The sequence below is a fragment of the Antedon mediterranea genome, chromosome 1, assembly GCF_964355755.1.
Source record: "Antedon mediterranea chromosome 1, ecAntMedi1.1, whole genome shotgun sequence".
Classification (NCBI taxonomy): Eukaryota; Metazoa; Echinodermata; class Crinoidea; order Comatulida; family Antedonidae; genus Antedon; species Antedon mediterranea.
The window spans coordinates 31173578-31194534 of NC_092670.1; the positions used below are offsets into that span (position 1 = coordinate 31173578).

Genomic DNA, 20957 nt, shown 5'->3' on the forward strand with positions numbered 1-20957 from the left:
TGTTATACTTTTCATATAGTGGAATGAAGAGTCGACTTTTCATAGCTGCTCTTCACTATAATGAGAACAGTACCAGAGAACAAATGGTAAATAAGGCTGGAGAAAAGCAATACGTAATATCATTTCCCAAGTACAAGAAAGGGGGTTACATTGTTAAAAAACTTTTAACAGAATGCACATATAATTATGTTGATGAGTTATTCAAGAGTCTTCTTGAGGTTGTTATGGAACCAAATCTAGATGCATTTACAGAGACCATACCACCATCATTGTGCGCAGCATTTGAAAGACCTGAAAAAAGTGCTGCAGTTGCCCAACATACAAGCCGGTTTAAAAACCAGTAATAACTTGACACCATGTTTATTAATCATATAAATGAATTGAACACAGCATATTATTGTAGACATAATAAAATTTTTGAAATATTCACAATGTACTGTATTTTCATTCATTTTTTCCCCAATAACAATGTATATGAATGAGAGAAGCAATAAAATCAAAATGAGTTTCAAATTGTATAAATTATTACTTTATTTAATTTCAAAAAATTACTAAACTAATACTAACTAGATTTAATTCGTCACTATGACGAATTATAGGTTATATGCATTGATTTAAATAAAGATAATTGATTTTTAAAAGATATATTGATTGATTGATTTTCTCAGAATCTTTAATTATTTATAATATATGATAGGACCTTGCTAACGCGAATACAATAGTCGGTATCACAATCCGATCAAAGATCCCTCTGCGTATAATGTCATAAACCACATTTGTTGTTACATATTTAGTAATTGTCGGCGCAACGGTAAAACAAAACAACTACTAAATGTATACAGTAAACTATGCAATTTATTCCAAGTGAATCAAGTGAGGATTCTCAATAAATAGATAAAATATACAATATACAATATTTGATAAGACAGAGCAATAAACGGTGTAGCTAAGATGCTGGTTGAGAAAAGAGTGTGTTAATAATGTGGTCAGTGCATGGTAATATTGGGCTTGGCCCATCTCATCTGACCAATTAGGATTAAGAGAATTAATGTGGTTTTCTGTTAGAGTCATTAACATTCTTAAAATCCATTAGCTAGAAAAGTGAAGGTAACAGGAAGGTAACCTGTCAATGTGAGGTTAAATAAAGAGATATATAGAGGATGTATAAATAATCAAATTAAAAGTAAATGTTGAATTGTTTAAAAGCTATGTGGTAGGTCTGCTACAGGAGCCCCCTTCCAGTGAAAGAATTAATGATAGAACGAGACAAAACGTTGAGGGAAATGAACATGTCTACCAGAACGAGTAGTACGGGGAGGGGTTGCCAAAATGGGTGACGGGTTGGTTGGTTTGACTAGGGGTGATGCTTGTAGCTTGGGAGTGAGGGTTTGCTCTTGGCTTTTAAATATATCAGTATCCAAATGAGCTACTTTTAAGCGATCAATACTGACTGTGTCCTGTCGACCATTTAGATCGAGAACAAAGTGTTTGTCTGTTCGACTTAATACCTTAAATGGACCATCATATGGACGTTGTAAGGGTTTTCGAACAGAGTCCCTTCGAACAAAAACATGGGTACAATTAAATATTTCTTGATTGATATAGGATTTACGGTTAGAGTTGGTGCGGGTAGGTGTGGGACGTAGTTTACTCATATTATCACGCAATCTATCAATATAATTAGAATAATCACAATGTTCAGAGTTTGAATTAAAGAATTGTCCAGGTAATCTTAAAGTAGTGCCATAAACAAGTTCAGCTGCACTATGACCTAGATCAGCCTTAAGGGCTGTACGAATGCCTAAAAGTACTATAGGTAAATGTTCTGTCCATTTAGTGTGATCATTATGTGCTTTGAGAGAACCCTTCAAATGTCGATGAAAACGTTCTACAAGTCCGTTCGCAATAGGATGGTAGGCAGTTGTATGAATGTGCTTAGTTCCTAGTAAGTTGGCGAGTGAATGAAATAATGCAGATTCAAATTGTCTTCCTCGATCTGTTGTAATGGTTGAAGGTATTCCGAATGAAGCGATCCATCGATTGACAAATGCGTGTGCGACAGTATCGGCTGTGATATCCAGAATAGGTACGGCTTCGGGCCATCGAGTAAAACGATCGATAAAAGTGAGTAAATAAGAAAAACCATTTGACGGAGGGAGAGGTCCAACAATATCTATATGTACATGGTCAAAACGGGCGTCAGGTGTAGAAAAAGTAGAGAGTGGCGAAACGGTGTGCCGGTGTACTTTGGAACGTTGACATTGAATGCATGTTTGAGACCATCGTCGTACATCACGATTGATTGCTGGCCATACGAAACGGTCAGTAATTAAACGTTGTGTTGCTCGTATACCAGGATGTGATAGCGAATGTAGAGTGTCAAATATTATGCGTCTGAATTCTTGTGGGATATATGGACGTGGATTGCCTTTGGAAATATCACAAAGAATTGTAGAGTCAGAAGTTGGAATTGGAAAGTTTTGAAATTGTAGTGAAAACGGTGATTCAAGTAGCTTGTGCAATTCATCGTCATTCTTTTGTGCAGCAGCAATAAGACTAAAATCAACAATGTTAGTTGTGTTGTGACTGAAGGTATTCAGTTCGATTCGCGACAATGCATCAGCTGCTGCATTAGTTTTTCCACTCACATGGCGTATGTCCGTTGTGAATTGAGATATGAAATCGAGATGACGGATTTCGCGTGGCGAGTGACGATTTGGTTTGGCGAGTAAAGCATACACAAGTGGCTTATGGTCAGTAAAAATATGAAATGAGCGTCCTTCAAGTGAATGGCGAAAATGTTTAACTGAAAGGTATGCCGCCAAAAGTTCAAGACCAAATGTGCTGTATCGCGTCTGCGCTGGTTTCAACTTCTGTGAGAAAAATGAAATAGGTTGACAATTGTTGTCAATGCGTTTGTTGTAGTATACCCCCTATGGCCACATCCGAAGCGTCAACCATGATACTTAAAGGTGCATCTGGCTGCGGATGGGTGAGAAGAGTTGGCGGAGGCGCTGTTGGTCGGAAGCAGTTGTCCGACGTATTAAAGTATCTTTGAAGTTCACATACCTGTTATCAGTAGGCGGGGTGAGACATAGATCCCGAACTCCCTGCGCAATTTCAGGTTGCGATGATCCTACTAAGTAAGCATATTTAGTAGCATCTGCTGTGATCCCACGCATTGTAAACTGTGCTTCGACTTGGGTGAACCACAATATCGTATCATTGGGCCAGTATGGAAGCAGTTTCAATGCTAGAGAAGAAATTGGCCTGTTGACGGTTGCTGCGTCAGAAGCGGGCACCACAGGTTGTTCCTGGTGCTGGGGTTGTGCTGGAGGTTGCGGTAGCTGTCGTTGTTGCTGTTGTCCTTCCATCTAAACGACGGTATAAGAAAGTCGAGGGACACCACTTTAGTATGGATGAATGACACTCTCAGTTCCATGCTTCTTTAGTCGGGTGTCACCACTTTAGTTCCATGCTTCCTTAGTCGGGGTCACCACTTTAGTAATTGTCGGCGCAACGGTAAAACAAAACAACTACTAAATGTATACAGTAAACTATGCAATTTATTCCAAGTGAATCAAGTGAGGATTCTCAATAAATAGATAAAATATACAATATACAATATTTGATAAGACAGAGCAATAAACGGTGTAGCTAAGATGCTGGTTGAGAAAAGAGTGTGTTAATAATGTGGTCAGTGCATGGTAATATTGGGCTTGGCCCATCTCATCTGTTAGAGTCATTAACATTCTTAAAATCCATTAGCTAGAAAAGTGAAGGTAACAGGAAGGTAACCTGTCAATGTGAGGTTAAATAAAGAGATATATAGAGGATGTATAAATAATCAAATTAAAAGTAAATGTTGAATTGTTTAAAAGCTATGTGGTAGGTCTGCTACACATATATTAATAAAGACATAAGTTACTTTTTATCTAGATTTCATTATAAATCATGTGTATAATCTATACACTAAGAAATAAATTTGAACAAACAATACAGATAATAAAAAAAAAATCTTATTTCGTTTCCCAAGGTGAGACTCGATCTCGGTACCTTGAATGCCATAGACACGAGCCAAGACCATCGAGCCATACACAACTGACTAAAGTTATGGAAAGATTCCTCCGTGTATTTACTATGCAGTAACCACTTTGGTGCAGATAGATTATTACATACCGCAATGAATTATAATGTTTTACTATGATGACATCTTTAAAAATTTTTAAAAATGATGCACTGTCAAACTATATACTTTTATCTTTAATATATGAACTTCTTAAGGAAGAAAGTTAATGTTAAGTTTGTTATTTCGGCCTAAGAAAATTTTATAATTTGATTGATTGTCATAATTAATTTTTTAAATTTAATATGCCATTAATGATGACTTAAACAACTTTTTTTCTCCTAATTTCATAATAAATCATAAATATGATACATACACTTCAAGAAAATTAAATAAAAAATAGGTGTTCCCGAGCATTCTAACGATATATATTAATTTTTAAATTTAGCATATTTTCACCATTTTGTTAACTTACACGTGCGTAGACTGTCACTTTAGACGTGCTCGTATAAGGCTGTTTCGCGTTGAAAAGTGAATAAAATATGATGATATTATTAAAGAAAGGTTATACAACAGTAATCGGACAAAAAAAGTGCGCATTAACGTTTGACGCGCAGTGCGCGTGCAAAAATCGACGCACTCATGCTAATTTTTTAAACGCTTAAAATTGCCTGAAACGTACTCTAATTTCATCGAAAATAAATTCTGACAATTTTGAACATTTTAAGCGCGCGTACGCATGCGTTATATGCGCTACGCACGTAATTGTATTGCCATATGATGAAATATGACCTGAAATTTATGAGTACCAAATTTTGTTTTAAAATGATTCATGCTTGTGAAGATATGATTACAAACATGATTTCATTAAATCGCGCGTAGACCACGTAATGTTTGATTGCGCACCGTGAAAACATAACCACATCGATTCCTGGCCATAAGGAATATACTCTGAAAAATTTACTTAGCTAGATGAAACTGATATCAAGATAATTCACGGACAAAATAGTGCTAAGGAAAGAATAAATAAACAAACTAGATTTAATTCGTCACTATGACGAATTATAGGTTATATGCATTGATTTAAATAAAGATAATTGATTTTTAAAAGATATTTTGATTCATTGATTTTCTCAGATTCTTTAATTATTTATAATATATGATAGGACCTGGCTAATGCGAATACAATAGCCGGTATCACAATCCGATCAAAGATCCCTCTGCGTATCAGTGGGAAAGCCACTTCGCGATTTGACCGTTAAATCGTGTAAAATCGACTTACTTCCGCATTAGCAATTTTGAAGCGCCCTCTGTCGTTGAAAACTGAAACCAGGAATTTGCGTCGCCTAGCAAATATTTGCTGTTTTATTTAAAGCTCTCATGAATATTTAAGACCCACCCCACATTTCCTATTATGGTAAAACAATTTCCTAATAAGTATAGTTTGATAACCAATCGCTTTCTTTCGGAAAAAACCGAAGCTTATCAAAGCATTTGGCGGTAAAAGTCGAGACTCGTAAAATGCACAAATGTGGTACGACTTGTCTTCTGTTTTGTTGTCATTTTTCTGAATAGTCGGAGGTGCATCCCAACAAATAAAAACAATTTTAATCAATTGTTGTATAAAGAGTAATATTAGTTTCATCGATTATGAGATATTTCTAGCCTGTTCAAATTTTTTTTGGTGAACTCCTAGGCCGTAAAAGGTAGGTATCTTTTCTAGCTGTTATAATGGTTATGGCGACGCGAGCCACGTGTGTTGGTATAGGATGAGATGGGAACGCGTGTTCTATGTGTCGCGTGTGGGGGTTTATTAGGTCGTTAACGTACGACATACCATATCTGTCTGGACCTAGGCCTACGTACGAGGCCTAGCTAGCCTATGAGTTTTTTATAATATTTAATAATAATAATGGGATAGTACAATATAAATCCATCATAATATAAGCCTAGCCTCTATTACTAAATTAGTGTAGTAGGCTAGGTAGGACCTACTGTAGCTAGACAAGAGTAGTATGTAGTAGGCTTTTATTTTTTATTATTAATTTTGTTTTCATTAGTATTTTTAGTACAAAATATTACTAGGCATATACTATCTATGCCTAATAATACCTAGTACAATATAAAACCATGTTATTATTTATTCATTTTTACGGTACTATATATATAATATAGTATTGTTGTAGCCTATTTTTATTATTAATTAGCCTTCATTAGAGTAGGCCATATTTTATTAAGTAATAATAGTATGCCTGGTAGTGTACTCAACTGCTGTGTGTTGGACAATTATTAATTCATATTTGATTAATTGTTATTTTTCAGGTGTGGTTGATAATCGGCCTAGTTTAAATGTAAGTTTTAAATATTTATTGCTACAGTAAGGTAAGTAAAGGTAGGTACACATTAATTAATACTTAGAATGCCTCGTGGTAGTAACTGTCAACGGACTCATTCATCCAGGGAAGGTGGTCCATGCAAGATCTGTGATGCAACTGAAAACAGATATTGGCATATTGCAAATGCTCTACCAAACCATGCATTAGCAGTAGAAAACTTGCAGCAACATTTTAAGGTAAGTGAGATGGATTGTATTTGTTGGAATTGCCATAGGAAGTGGAATACTACTGAACAACCAATAGCAAAGAAACCAAAGGTAGACTCTAGATCATGCCTTGTTCCAAATTGTACAAATCTTCACCAAATCCACCAAACTGACAAAGGGGATGAATGTAAATTAAGGCAATGTTTCCAGCTTCCAGAAGCCCATGTTAAGCAGGTACCACAATTGGATGGTAAGTTTTTTATTTGTCATTTGCATTATAATATCTATAACCGTTTTCTCTCACCGTCTGAAAATTGTAGTGTATGTGATCATCGTACACCGGGTGGCAGCAATAGATCATGTGGCAATGATGTTGACAAATTTAAATCGTATTTGATTGCACTTAATTTGTATGCTGAAGATATGGACTTGGCAAACATGTATTTATGTTTATCATGTTTTGCATCATACCATAGGTACTGTAAAGGTGAGTCATTCATCAGAGAACAGCGATGTTCCAAACATTTCTTTCAGAGTCTCATCGATGCACTTCAAGAAAATGTTGATCGTCAGAGCTGCATTGATGTAAGCATCTACAAGTCTGTAATTCACTTAGGGGAGGTTCTGCTTTCTGATAAAGCAATTTTACTAGATAAACTCTATCAGCATTTTTCAGAAAGTTGTTTGTTGTTTGATGTATCACAATGCAGGAATCATGAGTTACACAAATTAACTGAAAAGCAGATGAAGAAACTATTGCTTAAACGTATAAGGGCGTCATTAGGTGAATGTGTAACAAGCTACAGTGTCCCTGGAAACGAACGTTTAGGAATTGTTTTTAGAAGGTTTGGTACCGATATCCAGAATTGCTTGTTGAAATCCCTGTACGAGTGCAATAAGGAGAATGAGCGACTTAAAAGGCATGTTGAGGAAATGGAGAGAAAACTAAAAGGTTTAGAGACTCAAGGTAAGTGTCATTTGACAGCTGCAGCTGATGATTTACAGTCTAGAGTGGCCACTCAGGCTAAGGTGTTTTCCGATAATAAGTTACCTATTGATACATTTGATTTCATTTCACTCATTAGGTCTGTAGATCCTGTTGTTTGGAACTTTCTTGTACGAATAAGTCTAAATAAACAAGAAGTTAAGTCTTTTTATAATAAGATGACATTTAGATGGGATACTCATTACATGAGTACACACAAGTCAACAACACTGAGTCATAGTAAGCAATTGAAGAGACTCAATCTAATATGTTGCCTTCTGTTTTTGCAAAATGACCAGGCTTATCTTCCTTTCCATATGCTAATCACTGATATTGTTGACAAGTTTAATAATATTATAATAATAATAATAATAATAATATTTATTCGGCAAAAGTTCATAAAGTACATTTTACAATTCATCTTGCCAGGAGCAAGTAATAGGCATGAGCCCAAACAGAAAACTGCTCTTACTCCATCATTACTTATAAAATACAAAAATAACAAAACTAAGTAGCACAAATTAAGTCAAAATAAAACAAAACAAAGTAATAATGAGATACACCAATTAAAAATAAGCTGCATTAAATAAACAATATAAACAATTACAACTTAATATTTTGAGAGCAAATGTTTGATAAGTTGGGCTTTAAAGTCTGAAATTGTAGCACATTGTTTAATTTCATTGGGAAGTTGCTCCCATAATCTAGGGAAAATAACAAACGATGAATTTAAAAATGTATTGGTCTTTGCCTTCCAATGTATTAACCGCCCTTCACACCTCTCACTTGATCTCACAAACTCATTAAAGGATGATGGACAGAGGCCATGCATTATTTTAAAACCTAATGTGAGTCTATACACTTTAAATATATCTTCAATACTTAAAATATTTAGGTTCTTTAACCTATATAAATATGAAGTGTCCCAATTTCCTTCTTTTCTGTACATAATTATTCTAGTGGCCTTTCTCTGAACCCTTTCAAGTCTATACATATGAGATATTTCAGTAGGTGCCCACATACAACAACAGTAAGTCACAACAGGTAGTATTAGTGCTTTGTAAAGATTTAGCATTTACACACTCCTCCGGGAAATGTGTAAGTATCTTGTCACAGTTTGGGATATGTGTATCAAAAGACACTTTACTTAGGTACCAGAAACATGTTGCAGAACAGGAGATGGTCAATAAACAGTTTTTAACTAATTCATTCACAGTTGTTTCTATAGATAACATTGACAAAAACTCACAATATGCAGCTGTCCGATCATCGGAGCACTCGCGTGGATTCCACGGTACCTCAATTCAGGCTGTTCAATCCTTGCCTACAGCATGTAAGACACATTTAACTAATCTTTCTCAGGTTCCCCAGGTAACTCAGAGCAGCATGGTACAGCAGGTGGAAATTGGAAGAGAAAGGAGAATTTGTCCGTCAACAGTGTCAAGTTATCACAGCGGTTCTAATCAAATGTTTAATCCACTTAATCCACAGAGAGGTCGATGTTCCAATCTGAATATAGAAGACTTCCAGCTGTCAAATGATGAGTCTGCTGCTTTATCTACACAGGAACATTTTCTTTTTCAGTATATCCTGACAAAGACTTCGGCAAAACTAACAAAACCAGAACTCTCTTTACCAGGTTTGAAAGCTGCACATCATAGTGTTGGCTTTCCCAACACAGAGAAATCCGAAATTCAGTTTGTTGCAGTTCTTCCAAAACCAGCTGACAGCAAGGAGACCATGAAACACTCGTTGTCAATGCTGTATACTAAATATGATATTGGTAATTCCAGAGATCAATTGGTTGTGGTAGGTGATGGAAAAACATATGACATTCTAATGAATTTGAAAAGGGAGTATGGTACAGACCTTGACTGGATGTTACCCTACATAGGTGATTGGCATCTTTTAAAGAACTGTCAGGGCCCTATTATGAAAGTGTACCTAGATGCAGGTCTCAAAGACTTATTGCTGAAAGGAGGATATCGTGGTGCTAAACTTACATCTGTTGCTAATGCCACTGTTTTTGACACAACACATCATTTTCTTTTGCAGGTTTGGGAGGCTTTTTATCAATTTCAGGTTAAAGCATTTTTTGATAGTACGGAATTGCGAGATGAGATCACATCTAATATTAATGATTGTATTTCTGCTTCTTTGAATAGTGAACATTTTCCATATATGGATACTAGTTCAATGTTATCAGCTCACCCAGTATACAAGGAAAGATTTGAAAAGTTTTGTAGTGAATTATGTCTCAAAAATGCAACTTTCAGGTTCTGGCATCACTTTGTTCATCGTGATATGTTCCACTACATTAATCTTTATCTTGCTATTCGCAGTCGAAATTTTGATCTCAGGAATGCATGTGTTCTCCAGCTAACTCCATTATTCCATGCATTAGATAGGCACATGCATCTAAAAATAATTCCTTTTCATATAGCTGATCTAAAGAAATATCCTGCACACATTCTTGAATGCTTTTCACAGGGTGCATTCACAGTTGGTATCACTGGCGATAATTGGTCATGTGTAGCCCTTGATGAGGCACATGAGATGGTAATCAACAAGAATGTAAAGATGGCTTTGACAACAACAGGAACAGAAGGATTATCAAAGCTAGTACACTATCTTCCACACCGCACACGATCTGTATGCAATTTATCCTTACAGATGAGTCGTAAAATTGGATATTCATCACCTCAATTTCTGTCTCCTTCTCTAATTAAATATGAAGAAGAGAATATACTTGTTTTTTTCACAGAACTGCAGAGTGCTGCAATATTGGATACAGGTCCTTCTGATCTTTTATACCATTTATTCACAGAACAGGTTGCAGCACCAAAAGCCTCCACCGATTTGCTGAATTTCTTTGAATATGGCCAGCAAGATTTCAACTCTTACCTTAAATGTATAGTTCTTAATGTTCCAGGTGCAAAGCGACCACAGCGAAAGAGAAGAAATATCACCACTTTCACTACGCCAAAGAAGACTGTTGCAAAACCGAGAAAGGAAATCCAAGATCAGAAATTACAGATATCCTGTTTACGAAAACAGGTTGCTTGGTCAAAATCACAAAATCAGGCTGTATCTGACTTTCACCAAGTTCTTTCTCTTCCTAGGGCTTTATGTTCAGCAGATGGCATACCGTACAAAGCTAGTAAGGCTGTTTCATCTACTTTTTTTAATTCAAGGTATCCTAATGCTTTCACAGATATCTATACTCCCACCAAGGAAGCAACAGCATATAAAGCAGAGGGAATGTTTTTAATCAACACTACCCCATTACAATCACATGAGACATTCAGAGATTACATGTCCTTTCTTTTCAGGCAATGGGTTTTAAGACCATTCCGTGAATACCATGCCAGTGAAGTTCATGTGGTGTTTGACCATCCCAGTAAACATGGTTTAAGTCCAAAGGATGTTGAGAGAACACGGCGTGATTCAAAACAGGATAGTACAGCTGACACTCAATTTTCTTCCATAGATGTAGATGACAAGTTACCACGCAAGTGGCGTGCATTTCTTGGAGTGCGGAGCCAGAAACGTCTTCTCGTCAATCTAATATCAAGTTTCTTTGTCTCTCTTGCTTCACAGAAATTACATGATGGCCAGACTTTTATAACGTCAGGAGGTTTTGATGGTCAAGACACTGACAAAGCTTTTTGTGCTCGACCTAATGAAACCAATTTGGTTTCAGAATATACATCTTCACACGAGGAAGGGGATTCAAGAGTGTGGCTACATTTTGCTAAAACATCCTGCAAATCTGTTGTTATTTATAGCCCAGATCGAGATACTTTTCATGTAGGTCTTCCAGTTGTAAAGAAAGCAGACAAGAAAGCTGTTGTCCAGTTGAGAGCTTCAAGAGGAGATAATTTGTATCTCTGTGTTAATTCATTGTTGTCATCATTGTCTGATGACCTTTCTTTGCAGGCTCTTGGTGATGCGGTATCTGATGTTCCAGAGTATCTTCAGGTGTTGTTTATTTGTAGCGGTTGTGATTATGTTTCATTTTTCAAAGGACATTCAAAAAAGAAATTCATGGAAGTGTTTTTTAGACATTGCAGGTTTGTTACTGGAGGGGTTTATTCAGGTTACCTGAATCAGGTTGGTTCTGGTGTTCAAGAACTTGGACTATTAGCATTTTATAGATTGGTTGGTTGTGTTTATTTTCAGCAGCACATGTCTGCATTTAGCGTAGATACAGCAGAAGAACTTTTTGATAATGTGAGTACAAGTACATCTGATTTGAGTGACCTAGACATACATGTTAAATTTCTTACTGTAATCAGGGAAAGTATATTCCACCGCATCACAAGTGAGGACCAGTGGATGCCAACAGTTGATGCTTTGAAGTATCACTGGTTAAGGACATGTTGGATTGCTTTAGTATGGTCTCAGGCAAGTACAAATTTAGTTGTAATTCCTGACTGTATAAAGTATGGATGGAGCCAGACAGACCAAGGCAAGATTACTGTTATCTGGGACTCTGAGGAAAATAAATTAAAGGTAAGTGAATCAGTTAGATATTTAAAGAATGGCTGCAAATGCAAGACTGGATGTATAACTGGCAGATGTGCGTGCCATAAACGCAAAAAACATTGTGGACCTGGTTGCTCTTGTTTAAGATGCAAGAACACACAAGATTTTGAAGATGAAAATCTTACCAGCAGTGACTCGGATACAGAGTCTACTTGTAGTACTTCAAGTGATGGTTCTGCTATCTCCTCACATGATGGCATGGATGAAGATGCCGATGATACTTTTCAATTTTTAATCACTTAGACATTGTAACTTCTTTTTTTATTATGTATATATGTTACTTTCAAATAAATGCAGTGAAATCTCTTGTAACAGAATAATACTTTTTTTTTCACAAAAACACTTTTTACTTGTTGATAGTACAATATTACCATGATCTTTTTAACATTGTTCTTTCATTATTTTTTGTTGTTGAGTATTATTTGAATGCTGCATGTATATAATCAAGTCCTATACTCCTATAATCAAATATATATTTCAATACTGCATGTTATCAATGTAAACATCTTGTTATTTATGCAATAATAATTTAACAGGATACATTAACTACCTCATATTAGTTAAATCCATTTATCAGTTTATTCCATCCATGATATTATTATACCAAAGAAGTTTAAATGTTTGCATGCCTTGTAATTTTGTTGTATATAATGCATAGCCTATATACAATATATATTTTCGAGCAATGTTAGTTTCCAGTTTGAAGTTTCAATGTTACAGTATTATTGTAGTGTTTTGTATATAAAATACAGTATCCATTTATCAGTTTATTCCATCCTTGATATTATTATACCAAAGAAGTTTAAATGTTTGCATGCCTTGTAATTTTGTTGTATATAATGCATAGCCTATATACAATATATATTTTCGAGCAATGTTAGTTTCCAGTTTGAAGTTTCAATGTTACAGTATTATTGTAGTGTTTTGTATATAAAATACAGTATCCATTTATCAGTTTATTCCATCCTTGATATTATTATACCAAAGAAGTTTAAATGTTTGCATGCCTTGTAATTGTGTTGTATATAATGCATAGCCTATATACAATATATATTTTCGAGCCATGTTAGTTTCCAGTTTGAAGTTTCAATGTTACAGTACTATTGTAGTGTTTTGTATATAAAATACAGTATCCATTTATCAGTTTATTCCATCCTTGATATTATTATACCAAAGAAGTTTAAATGTTTGCATGACTTGTAATGTTTTTGTATATAATAGTACTTAGCCTACATATTATATGTATATACATTTTTGTAGTCCTATAAACGGTTAGTTTCAGGTTTGATTTTTCAAATACAGTATTATTAAATGTGTGCATGCATTGTATTGTTTTGTATATAAAATATAGTATATTTATGTAGATTTTGCAATTAGAACAATAAGTCTTTCTGTAGGCTCATTTTAATGCATTTTTCACTATACCATACAGTTATCACTGTATAATACAGTAATATAACAATCATACTAAAAGTCTTTCATTCTGCATGCATTGTAGTTCTTTGTACATCATATATATATATATATATATAGTGTGCTGCATGATTGTAGTTCTTTTGTCTGTCATTTCAATAAATATTATATATAAAAAAATAAAAATAAAAGTACAGTATTTATTATTATTGATGGAAAATACAGTATTTTGTTTACAAAAAAAAGGTTTTTTTCCCCTTTCCTTCGTCAAAAGTATCTACTAATCAATATATGATGTGTTTATTTGTCTGTATTTTCAAACGTGTAATGTAAATAGGCAATCTTTCGGTGCTTTTCTTTTTTAACTGTCATACAATTGGCTAGCCCCGATGCGACTTATCGTGAGGTCAATAGACCGACTTTTCGCCGCTGGAACAATCACTCGCTAAATGGGCCTAGGCCGCGGCCTCGTATACAAGTTTAATAATAGCGATTATAAATAACCTTAATAAATATTGTATTGTCGGAGATGAACAAGTAATAATACAAGTTGTAACCGAGTATTTTTATTTATATGAATACTTGTCTGAGGCAATATCAATATCGAGTATTATTTTTCGCTACGTAAGTTTATAAATACGATCATAAATGCGTTTTCAAAATGGCGGTTTCGCTGATTTCGATGTATAAGAATAGAGACACCTTTAGTTTGAATAGTCGGAGCTGCGTCCCAACAATCCAATTCTTTAGCTTATTATCGCATTTTGTAGATTATAAAATTCTCTAATAGGGATTTTAAATGCAAGACTGTTCAATTTTTTTTTATATTTTATTTTTACATGTTTTTAGGGTACAAATTCGTAAAAAAGACATCGGTCGTTTTTGCCATTAAAGTACACATTATAGGTTTGGTCAAAGTCGTTAAATTTTACATCACAATATATAACAACTATATATAAAAGTATTCCACTGATAACATTTGATTCATAAACTACTAAATTAACAAATAATGTGTTTTTCTAATACCCCAAAATTTGGTAATTTTGAACTAATTTCGAAAAGTAGGGCGCCCTCTCCGAGTCGAAATTTGACACGATTTGACGACTGGCTTTCCTACTGGTATAATGTCATAAACCACATTTGCTGTTACATAATAATAAAGACATAAGTTATTTTTTATCTAGATTTCATTATAAATCATGTGTATAATATATACACTAAGAAATAAATTTGAACAAACAATACGGATAATAAAAAAAAAAATCTTATTTCGTTTCCCAAGGTGAGACTCGATCTCGGTACCTTGAGTGCCATAGACACGAGCACACACCACCGAGCCATACACAACTGACTAAAAATTGTAGAAAAATTCCTCCGTCTATTTACTATGCAGTAACCACCAGATAGATTATTACATACCGCAATGAATTATAATTTTTTACTATGATGACATCTCTAAAAATGTACAACAATGATGCATTGTCAAACTATATACTTTTAACTTTAATATATGAACTTTTGAAGGAAGAAAGTTAATGTTAAGTTTGTTATTTTGGCCTAAGAAAATGTCATAATTTGTTTGATTGTCGAAATGAATTTTTTTTAATTTAATATGCAATTAATTATGGCTTAATCAACTTTTGTTCCCTTAGTTTAATAATAAATCATACATAAGATACATACACTTCAAGAAAATGAAATAAAAAATATGTGTTCCCGAGCATTCTGACGATCTATATTAATTTTAAAATTTAGCATATTTTCACCATTTTGTTAACTTACACGTGCGTAGCCTGTCACTTTTGACGTGCTCGTATAAGGCAATTTCGCGTTGAAAAGTGAATAAAATATGATGATATTATTAAAGAAAGGTTGTACAACCGAAATCGGACAAAAAGAGTGCGCATTAACGTATAACGCGCAGTGCGCGTGCAGAAATCTGCGCACTCATGGCAATTTTTTAAACGCTTAAAATTGCCTGAAACGTACTCTAATTTCATCGAAAATAAATTTTGACAATTTTGAACATTTTAAGCACGCGTACGCAAGCGTTATATGCGCTACGCACGTAAGTGTATTGCCATGTGATGAAATATGACCTGAAATTTATGAGTACCAAATTTTGTTTAATTGTGATTCATGCTTGTGAAGATATGATTACAAACGTGATTTCGTAAAATCGCGCGTAGACCGCGTAATTTTTGATTACGCATCGTGAAAATATAACCACATCGATTCCTGGCTATAAGGAATACACTCTGAAAAATTGACTTAGATAGATGAAACTGATGCCAAGATAATTCACGGACAAAATAGTGCTAAGGAAAGAATAAATAAAGAAACTAGATTTAATTCGTCACTATGACGAATTATTGGTTATATGCATTGATTTAAATAAAGATAATTGATTGATTTAAGATATTTTGATTGATTGATTTTCTCAGAATCTTTAGTTATTTATAATATGTGATAGGATCTTGCTAACGCAAATACAATAGCCGGTATCATAATCCGATCAAAGATCCTTCTGCGTATATAATGTCATAAACCACATTTTGTGTTTTTAAATAAATTTCATTATAAATCATCTGTATAATCAATACACTAAGAAATACAATTGAACAAACAATACGGATAATAAAAAAAAATCTTATTTCGTTTCGTTTCCCAAGGTGAGACTCGAACTCGGTACCTTGAATGCTATAGACACGAGCACAGACCATCGAGCCATACACAACTGACTAAAAGTTGGAGAAAAATTCCTCCGTGTATTTACTATGCAGTAACCACTTTGGTGCAGATAGATTATTACATACCGCAATGAATTATAATGTTTTACTATGATGACATCTTTAAAAATTTAAAAAGATGATGCACTGTCAAACTATATACTTTTAACTTTAATATATGAACTTCTTAAGGAAGAAAGTTAATGTTAAGTTTGTTATTTCGGCCTAAGAAAATTTTATAATTTGTTTGATTGTCGAAATTAATTTTTGTAAATTTAATTTGCCATTAATGATGACTTAATCAACTTTTGTTCTCTTGATTTCATAATAAATCATACATATGATACATACACTTCAAGAAAATGAAATAAAAAACGGGGGTTCCCGAGAATTCTAACGATATATATTAATTTTAAAATTTAGCATATTTTCACCATTTTGTTAACTTACACGTGCGTAGCCTGTCACTTTTGACGTACTCGTATAACGCTGTTTGGCGTTGAAAAGTTAATACAATATGATGATATTGTTAAAGAAAGGTTATACAACAGTAATCGGACAAAAACAGTGCGCAATTACGTTTGACGCGCAGTGCGCGTGCAAAAATCTGCGCACTTATGGCAATTTTTAAACGCTTAAAATTGCCTGAAACGTACTCTAATTTCATCGAAAATAAATTCTGACAATTTTGAACATTTTAAGCGCGCGTACGCATGCGTTATATGCGCTACGCACGTAATTGTATTGCCATATGATAAAATATGACCTGAAATTTATGAGTACCAAATTTTGTTTAAAAGTGATTCATGCTTGTGAAGATATGATTACAAACGTGATTTCGTTAAATCGCGCGTAGACCGCGTAATGTTTGATTGCGCACCGTGAAAACATAACCACATCGATTCCTGGCCATAAGGAATATACTCTGAAAAATTGACTTAGTTAGATGAAACTGATACCAAGATAATTGACGGACAAATAGTGCTAAGGAAAGAATAAATAAATAAACTAGATTTAATTCGTCACTATGACGAATTATAGGTTATATGCATTGATTTAAATAAAGATAATTGATTTTTAAAAGATATTTTGATTCATTGATTTTCTCAGATTCTTTAATTATTTATAATATATGATAGGACCTTGCTAACGCGAATACCATAGCCGGTATCACAATCCGATCAAAGATCCCTCTGCGTATAATGTCATAAACCACATTTGCTGTTACATAATAATAAAGACATAAGTTATTTTTTATCTAGATTTCATTATAAATCATGTGTATAATATATACACTAAGAAATAAATTTGAACAAACAATACGGATAATAAAAAAAAAATCTTATTTCGTTTCCCAAGGTGAGACTCGATCTCGGTACCTTGAGTGCCATAGACACGAGCACACACTACCGAGCCATACACAACTGACTAAAAATTGTAGAAAAATTCCTCCGTGTATTTACTATGCAGTAACCACTTTGGTGCAGATAGATTATTACATACCGCAATGAATTATAATTTTTTACTATGATGACATCTCTAAAAATGTACAAAAAGGATGCACTGTCAAACTATATACTTTTAACTTTAATATATGAACTTTTGAAGGAAGAAAGTTAATGTTAAGTTTGTTATTTTGGCCTAAGAAAATGTCATAATTTGTTTGATTGTCGAAATGAATTTTTTTAAATTTAATATGCAATTAATTATGGCTTAATCAACTTTTGTTCCCTTAGTTTAATAATAAATCATACATAAGATACATACAGTTCAAGAAAATGAAATAAAAAATATGTGTTCCCGAGCATTCTGACGATCTATATTAATTTTAAAATTTAGCATATTTTCACCATTTTGTTAACTTACACGTGCGTAGCCTGTCACTTTTGACGTGCTCGTATAAGGCAATTACGCGTTGAAAAGTGAATAAAATATGATGATATTATTAAAGAAAGGTTGTACAACCGAAATCGGACAAAAAGAGTGCGTATTAACGTATAACGCGCAGTGCGCGTGCAAAAATCTGCGCACTCATGGCAATTTTTTAAACGCTTAAAATTGCCTGAAACGTACTCTAATTTCATCGAAAATAAATTTTGACAATTTTGAACATTTTAAGCGCGCGTACGCAAGCGTTATATGCGCTACGCACGTAATTGTATTGCCATATGATGAAATATGACCTGAAATTTATGAGTACCAAATTTTGTTTAATTGTGATTCATGCTTGTGAAGATGTGATTACAAACGTGATTTCGTAAAATCGCGCGTAGACCGCGTAATTTTTGATTACGCATCGTGAAAATATAACCACATCGATTCCTGGCCATAAGGAATATACTCTGAAAAATTGACTTAGATAGATGAAACTGATATCAAGATAATTCACGGACAAAATAGTGCTAAGGAAAGAATAAATAAATAAATAAAGATTTTGACAGAATCAAGAGGTTATATGCATGATAATGCATATAACCTAATAAATAAATAAATAAATAAATAAATAAATAAATAAATAAATAAAGATTCTGACAGAATCAAGAGGTTATATGCATATCATGCATATAACCTAATAAATAAAGATTTTGACAGAATCAAGAGGTTATATGCATGAATGCATATAACCTAATAAAGATTTTGACAGAATCAAGAGGTTATATGCATGATAATGCATATAACCTAAATAGTATAAGAAAATTAAAATGCTGCTATGGCTGTTTTAATTTAGGTCGGGTAATTTAAATCCTGTAAACACCGGGTCATCTCCAGGTGGTGGGAAATGTGCTCTTATGCAAGAGACAACACAAGACGGAAGCACTATACGGATATTTTTTCCGACATATCCATGTATCCATCGGGCATACTGTCTGTACGATATGTGACGGTACTTTTTGTTTTTTGGTCCGTTATAGATAACTTTCTTATCATAGTGTTGCTTATACGAAAGCCATGCTACTTCCAGCACCCAAGGGTCAAGAGCAACAGACTTGAAACCTGGATGATTTGTGATGCAGGAGAATGGAGCATCATAGTTGAACAGATTGACATTGTCTTCAAGTTTAGCACTTGTGTTTTCGCACTCCTTGCAGCAGATGCACTCTTCCCCTGAGCCCATGATTTGGCAATGTTCACAGGAACACCTGAACAAGATGAAAACATGTATTTAGTCATTATAAAACTAATTATTATGATTATAATTAGTTGATCATATCAGCAGTCACTCAAGCAAGTGAAATTCAAATGCCCATTTGAACTATGACCAGAATATTAATACTTTAGGCCTAGTCTATCTATTATTATAACCAAACCCAAGCCCAAGGAGTAGCCTATTATTAAACCACCGTCCCAAATCCGACCCATCTAATAATCATCAAACAAATTACGATGGGGACTTTATATTAACGTATGGCATCTCACAAAATTTGAAAAAAAAAAAAACCGATTGTATATTTAGAATTTAGAAACACTGAGGTAGCTCTAGCTTTGATTGATTAATTAGGCCTAGCCCAATCAAGCAGACGCTTCACTACAACAACCACAAGGGGAACACCTACCATTCTAAATTATCCAGGCGTGCAGCCATCATGTCAACATCTTCACCTTGGGCTTCTTCATCAATGTCTTGTAATTCATGTTCCTCAAAACGTGGTTCGAAATTATATGGTATTATAAGGCCAGTACCATTTTCCTCATCACTTGATGATGAACTACTACTACTAGGTCTATCTGATGAAACACTTTCTAAATCGCTTTCGGAATCCATAACAAATATTCAGTAAGCTTGTTGTGATCGCCGCGGGGTGTGTTATAAGGCGCAAGATGCAGGTTAGTTCCTCCTCGCGATCGTCGGTGTTCTGGCTGTGACGTCACATACAAATGTCGAAAGGTAACATTTCGTGACCAAATAACGACACACATATTGCTTTTTTTTCCATATATATAACAATTTATTATTGAAACTCAATTTAACACAGTATCTACATATATTATTCTTGATACTGATAATAGTAAATGTCGTATTTGTCGAAAGTGTGGCACTAGCACTTTAAGTTGGTTCCTACCCTACCCACCCGAAGTTGTTGTTGATCCTTCGTACCACCGTAGGCCTATCTTCTACTGGCTTTACAACGCTACTCATGCCAGTGAGAGAAGGGTGATGATGTGGGTGGTTCCCGGGGTGGTTTAACTGCAATAATAAAGATTTGTACATAATATACGCCCGCGGCGACAGAAAATGGTAGCTCATTATTATCCGTTAAAAAAAATCTATATCCAACCTCTGCAGCACAGATTGAAGAAAAAAATGGATCGAATTTCTGTTATGAGTATACAGCACTTGCCTTTACGACGCCTGAGGGAATAGACACTTGTGGAACAGAGATTGGAATGTTCCATTCATCGCAAATCAATACATTTGTATAAACGTATATTAAATCTATCAAAATAGTATTTTTTAAAGAAAATCGGACTGTCTTCAACATTATGATGCTGTACTCGAGCTGTTCAACCGGTTTTCAGCCATTAAAAACAATTATCGTAGGAGGAGATAGGAAAATGCGAAGCATCCTCGTATTATCGTCTGCGGGTATTTTTCAAGACGGACATCCATTAGACAGTTGAACCTAAATTCGTTTTAATCGTCAATAACTAATTATCGAACTCAATTTAATTAGT

General features: G+C 34.3%; 2 protein-coding genes across 2 annotated transcripts; one reads left to right on the forward strand and one right to left on the reverse strand.

Moving 5' to 3' along the window:
- Positions 1 to 528: 528 nt before the first annotated feature.
- Positions 529 to 20118, reverse strand: LOC140048932 (uncharacterized). Its single transcript, XM_072093735.1, has 3 exons — positions 19838 to 20118; positions 18963 to 19423; positions 529 to 562 (listed from the first exon to the last, which is right to left on the reverse strand). Exons 1-2 carry the CDS (start codon positions 20044 to 20046, stop codon positions 19003 to 19005), a joined length of 630 nt encoding a protein of 209 aa, XP_071949836.1. The 5' UTR covers positions 20047 to 20118; the 3' UTR covers positions 529 to 562; positions 18963 to 19002.
- On the forward strand, positions 6237 to 12410 carry LOC140050624 (uncharacterized). The gene is made up of 2 exons (XM_072095802.1): positions 6237 to 7928; positions 8605 to 12410. The coding sequence occupies exons 1-2, from the start codon at positions 6486 to 6488 to the stop codon at positions 12382 to 12384; spliced, it is 5223 nt and encodes a 1740-aa protein (XP_071951903.1). The 5' UTR covers positions 6237 to 6485; the 3' UTR covers positions 12385 to 12410.
- Positions 20119 to 20957: the final 839 nt, after the last annotated feature.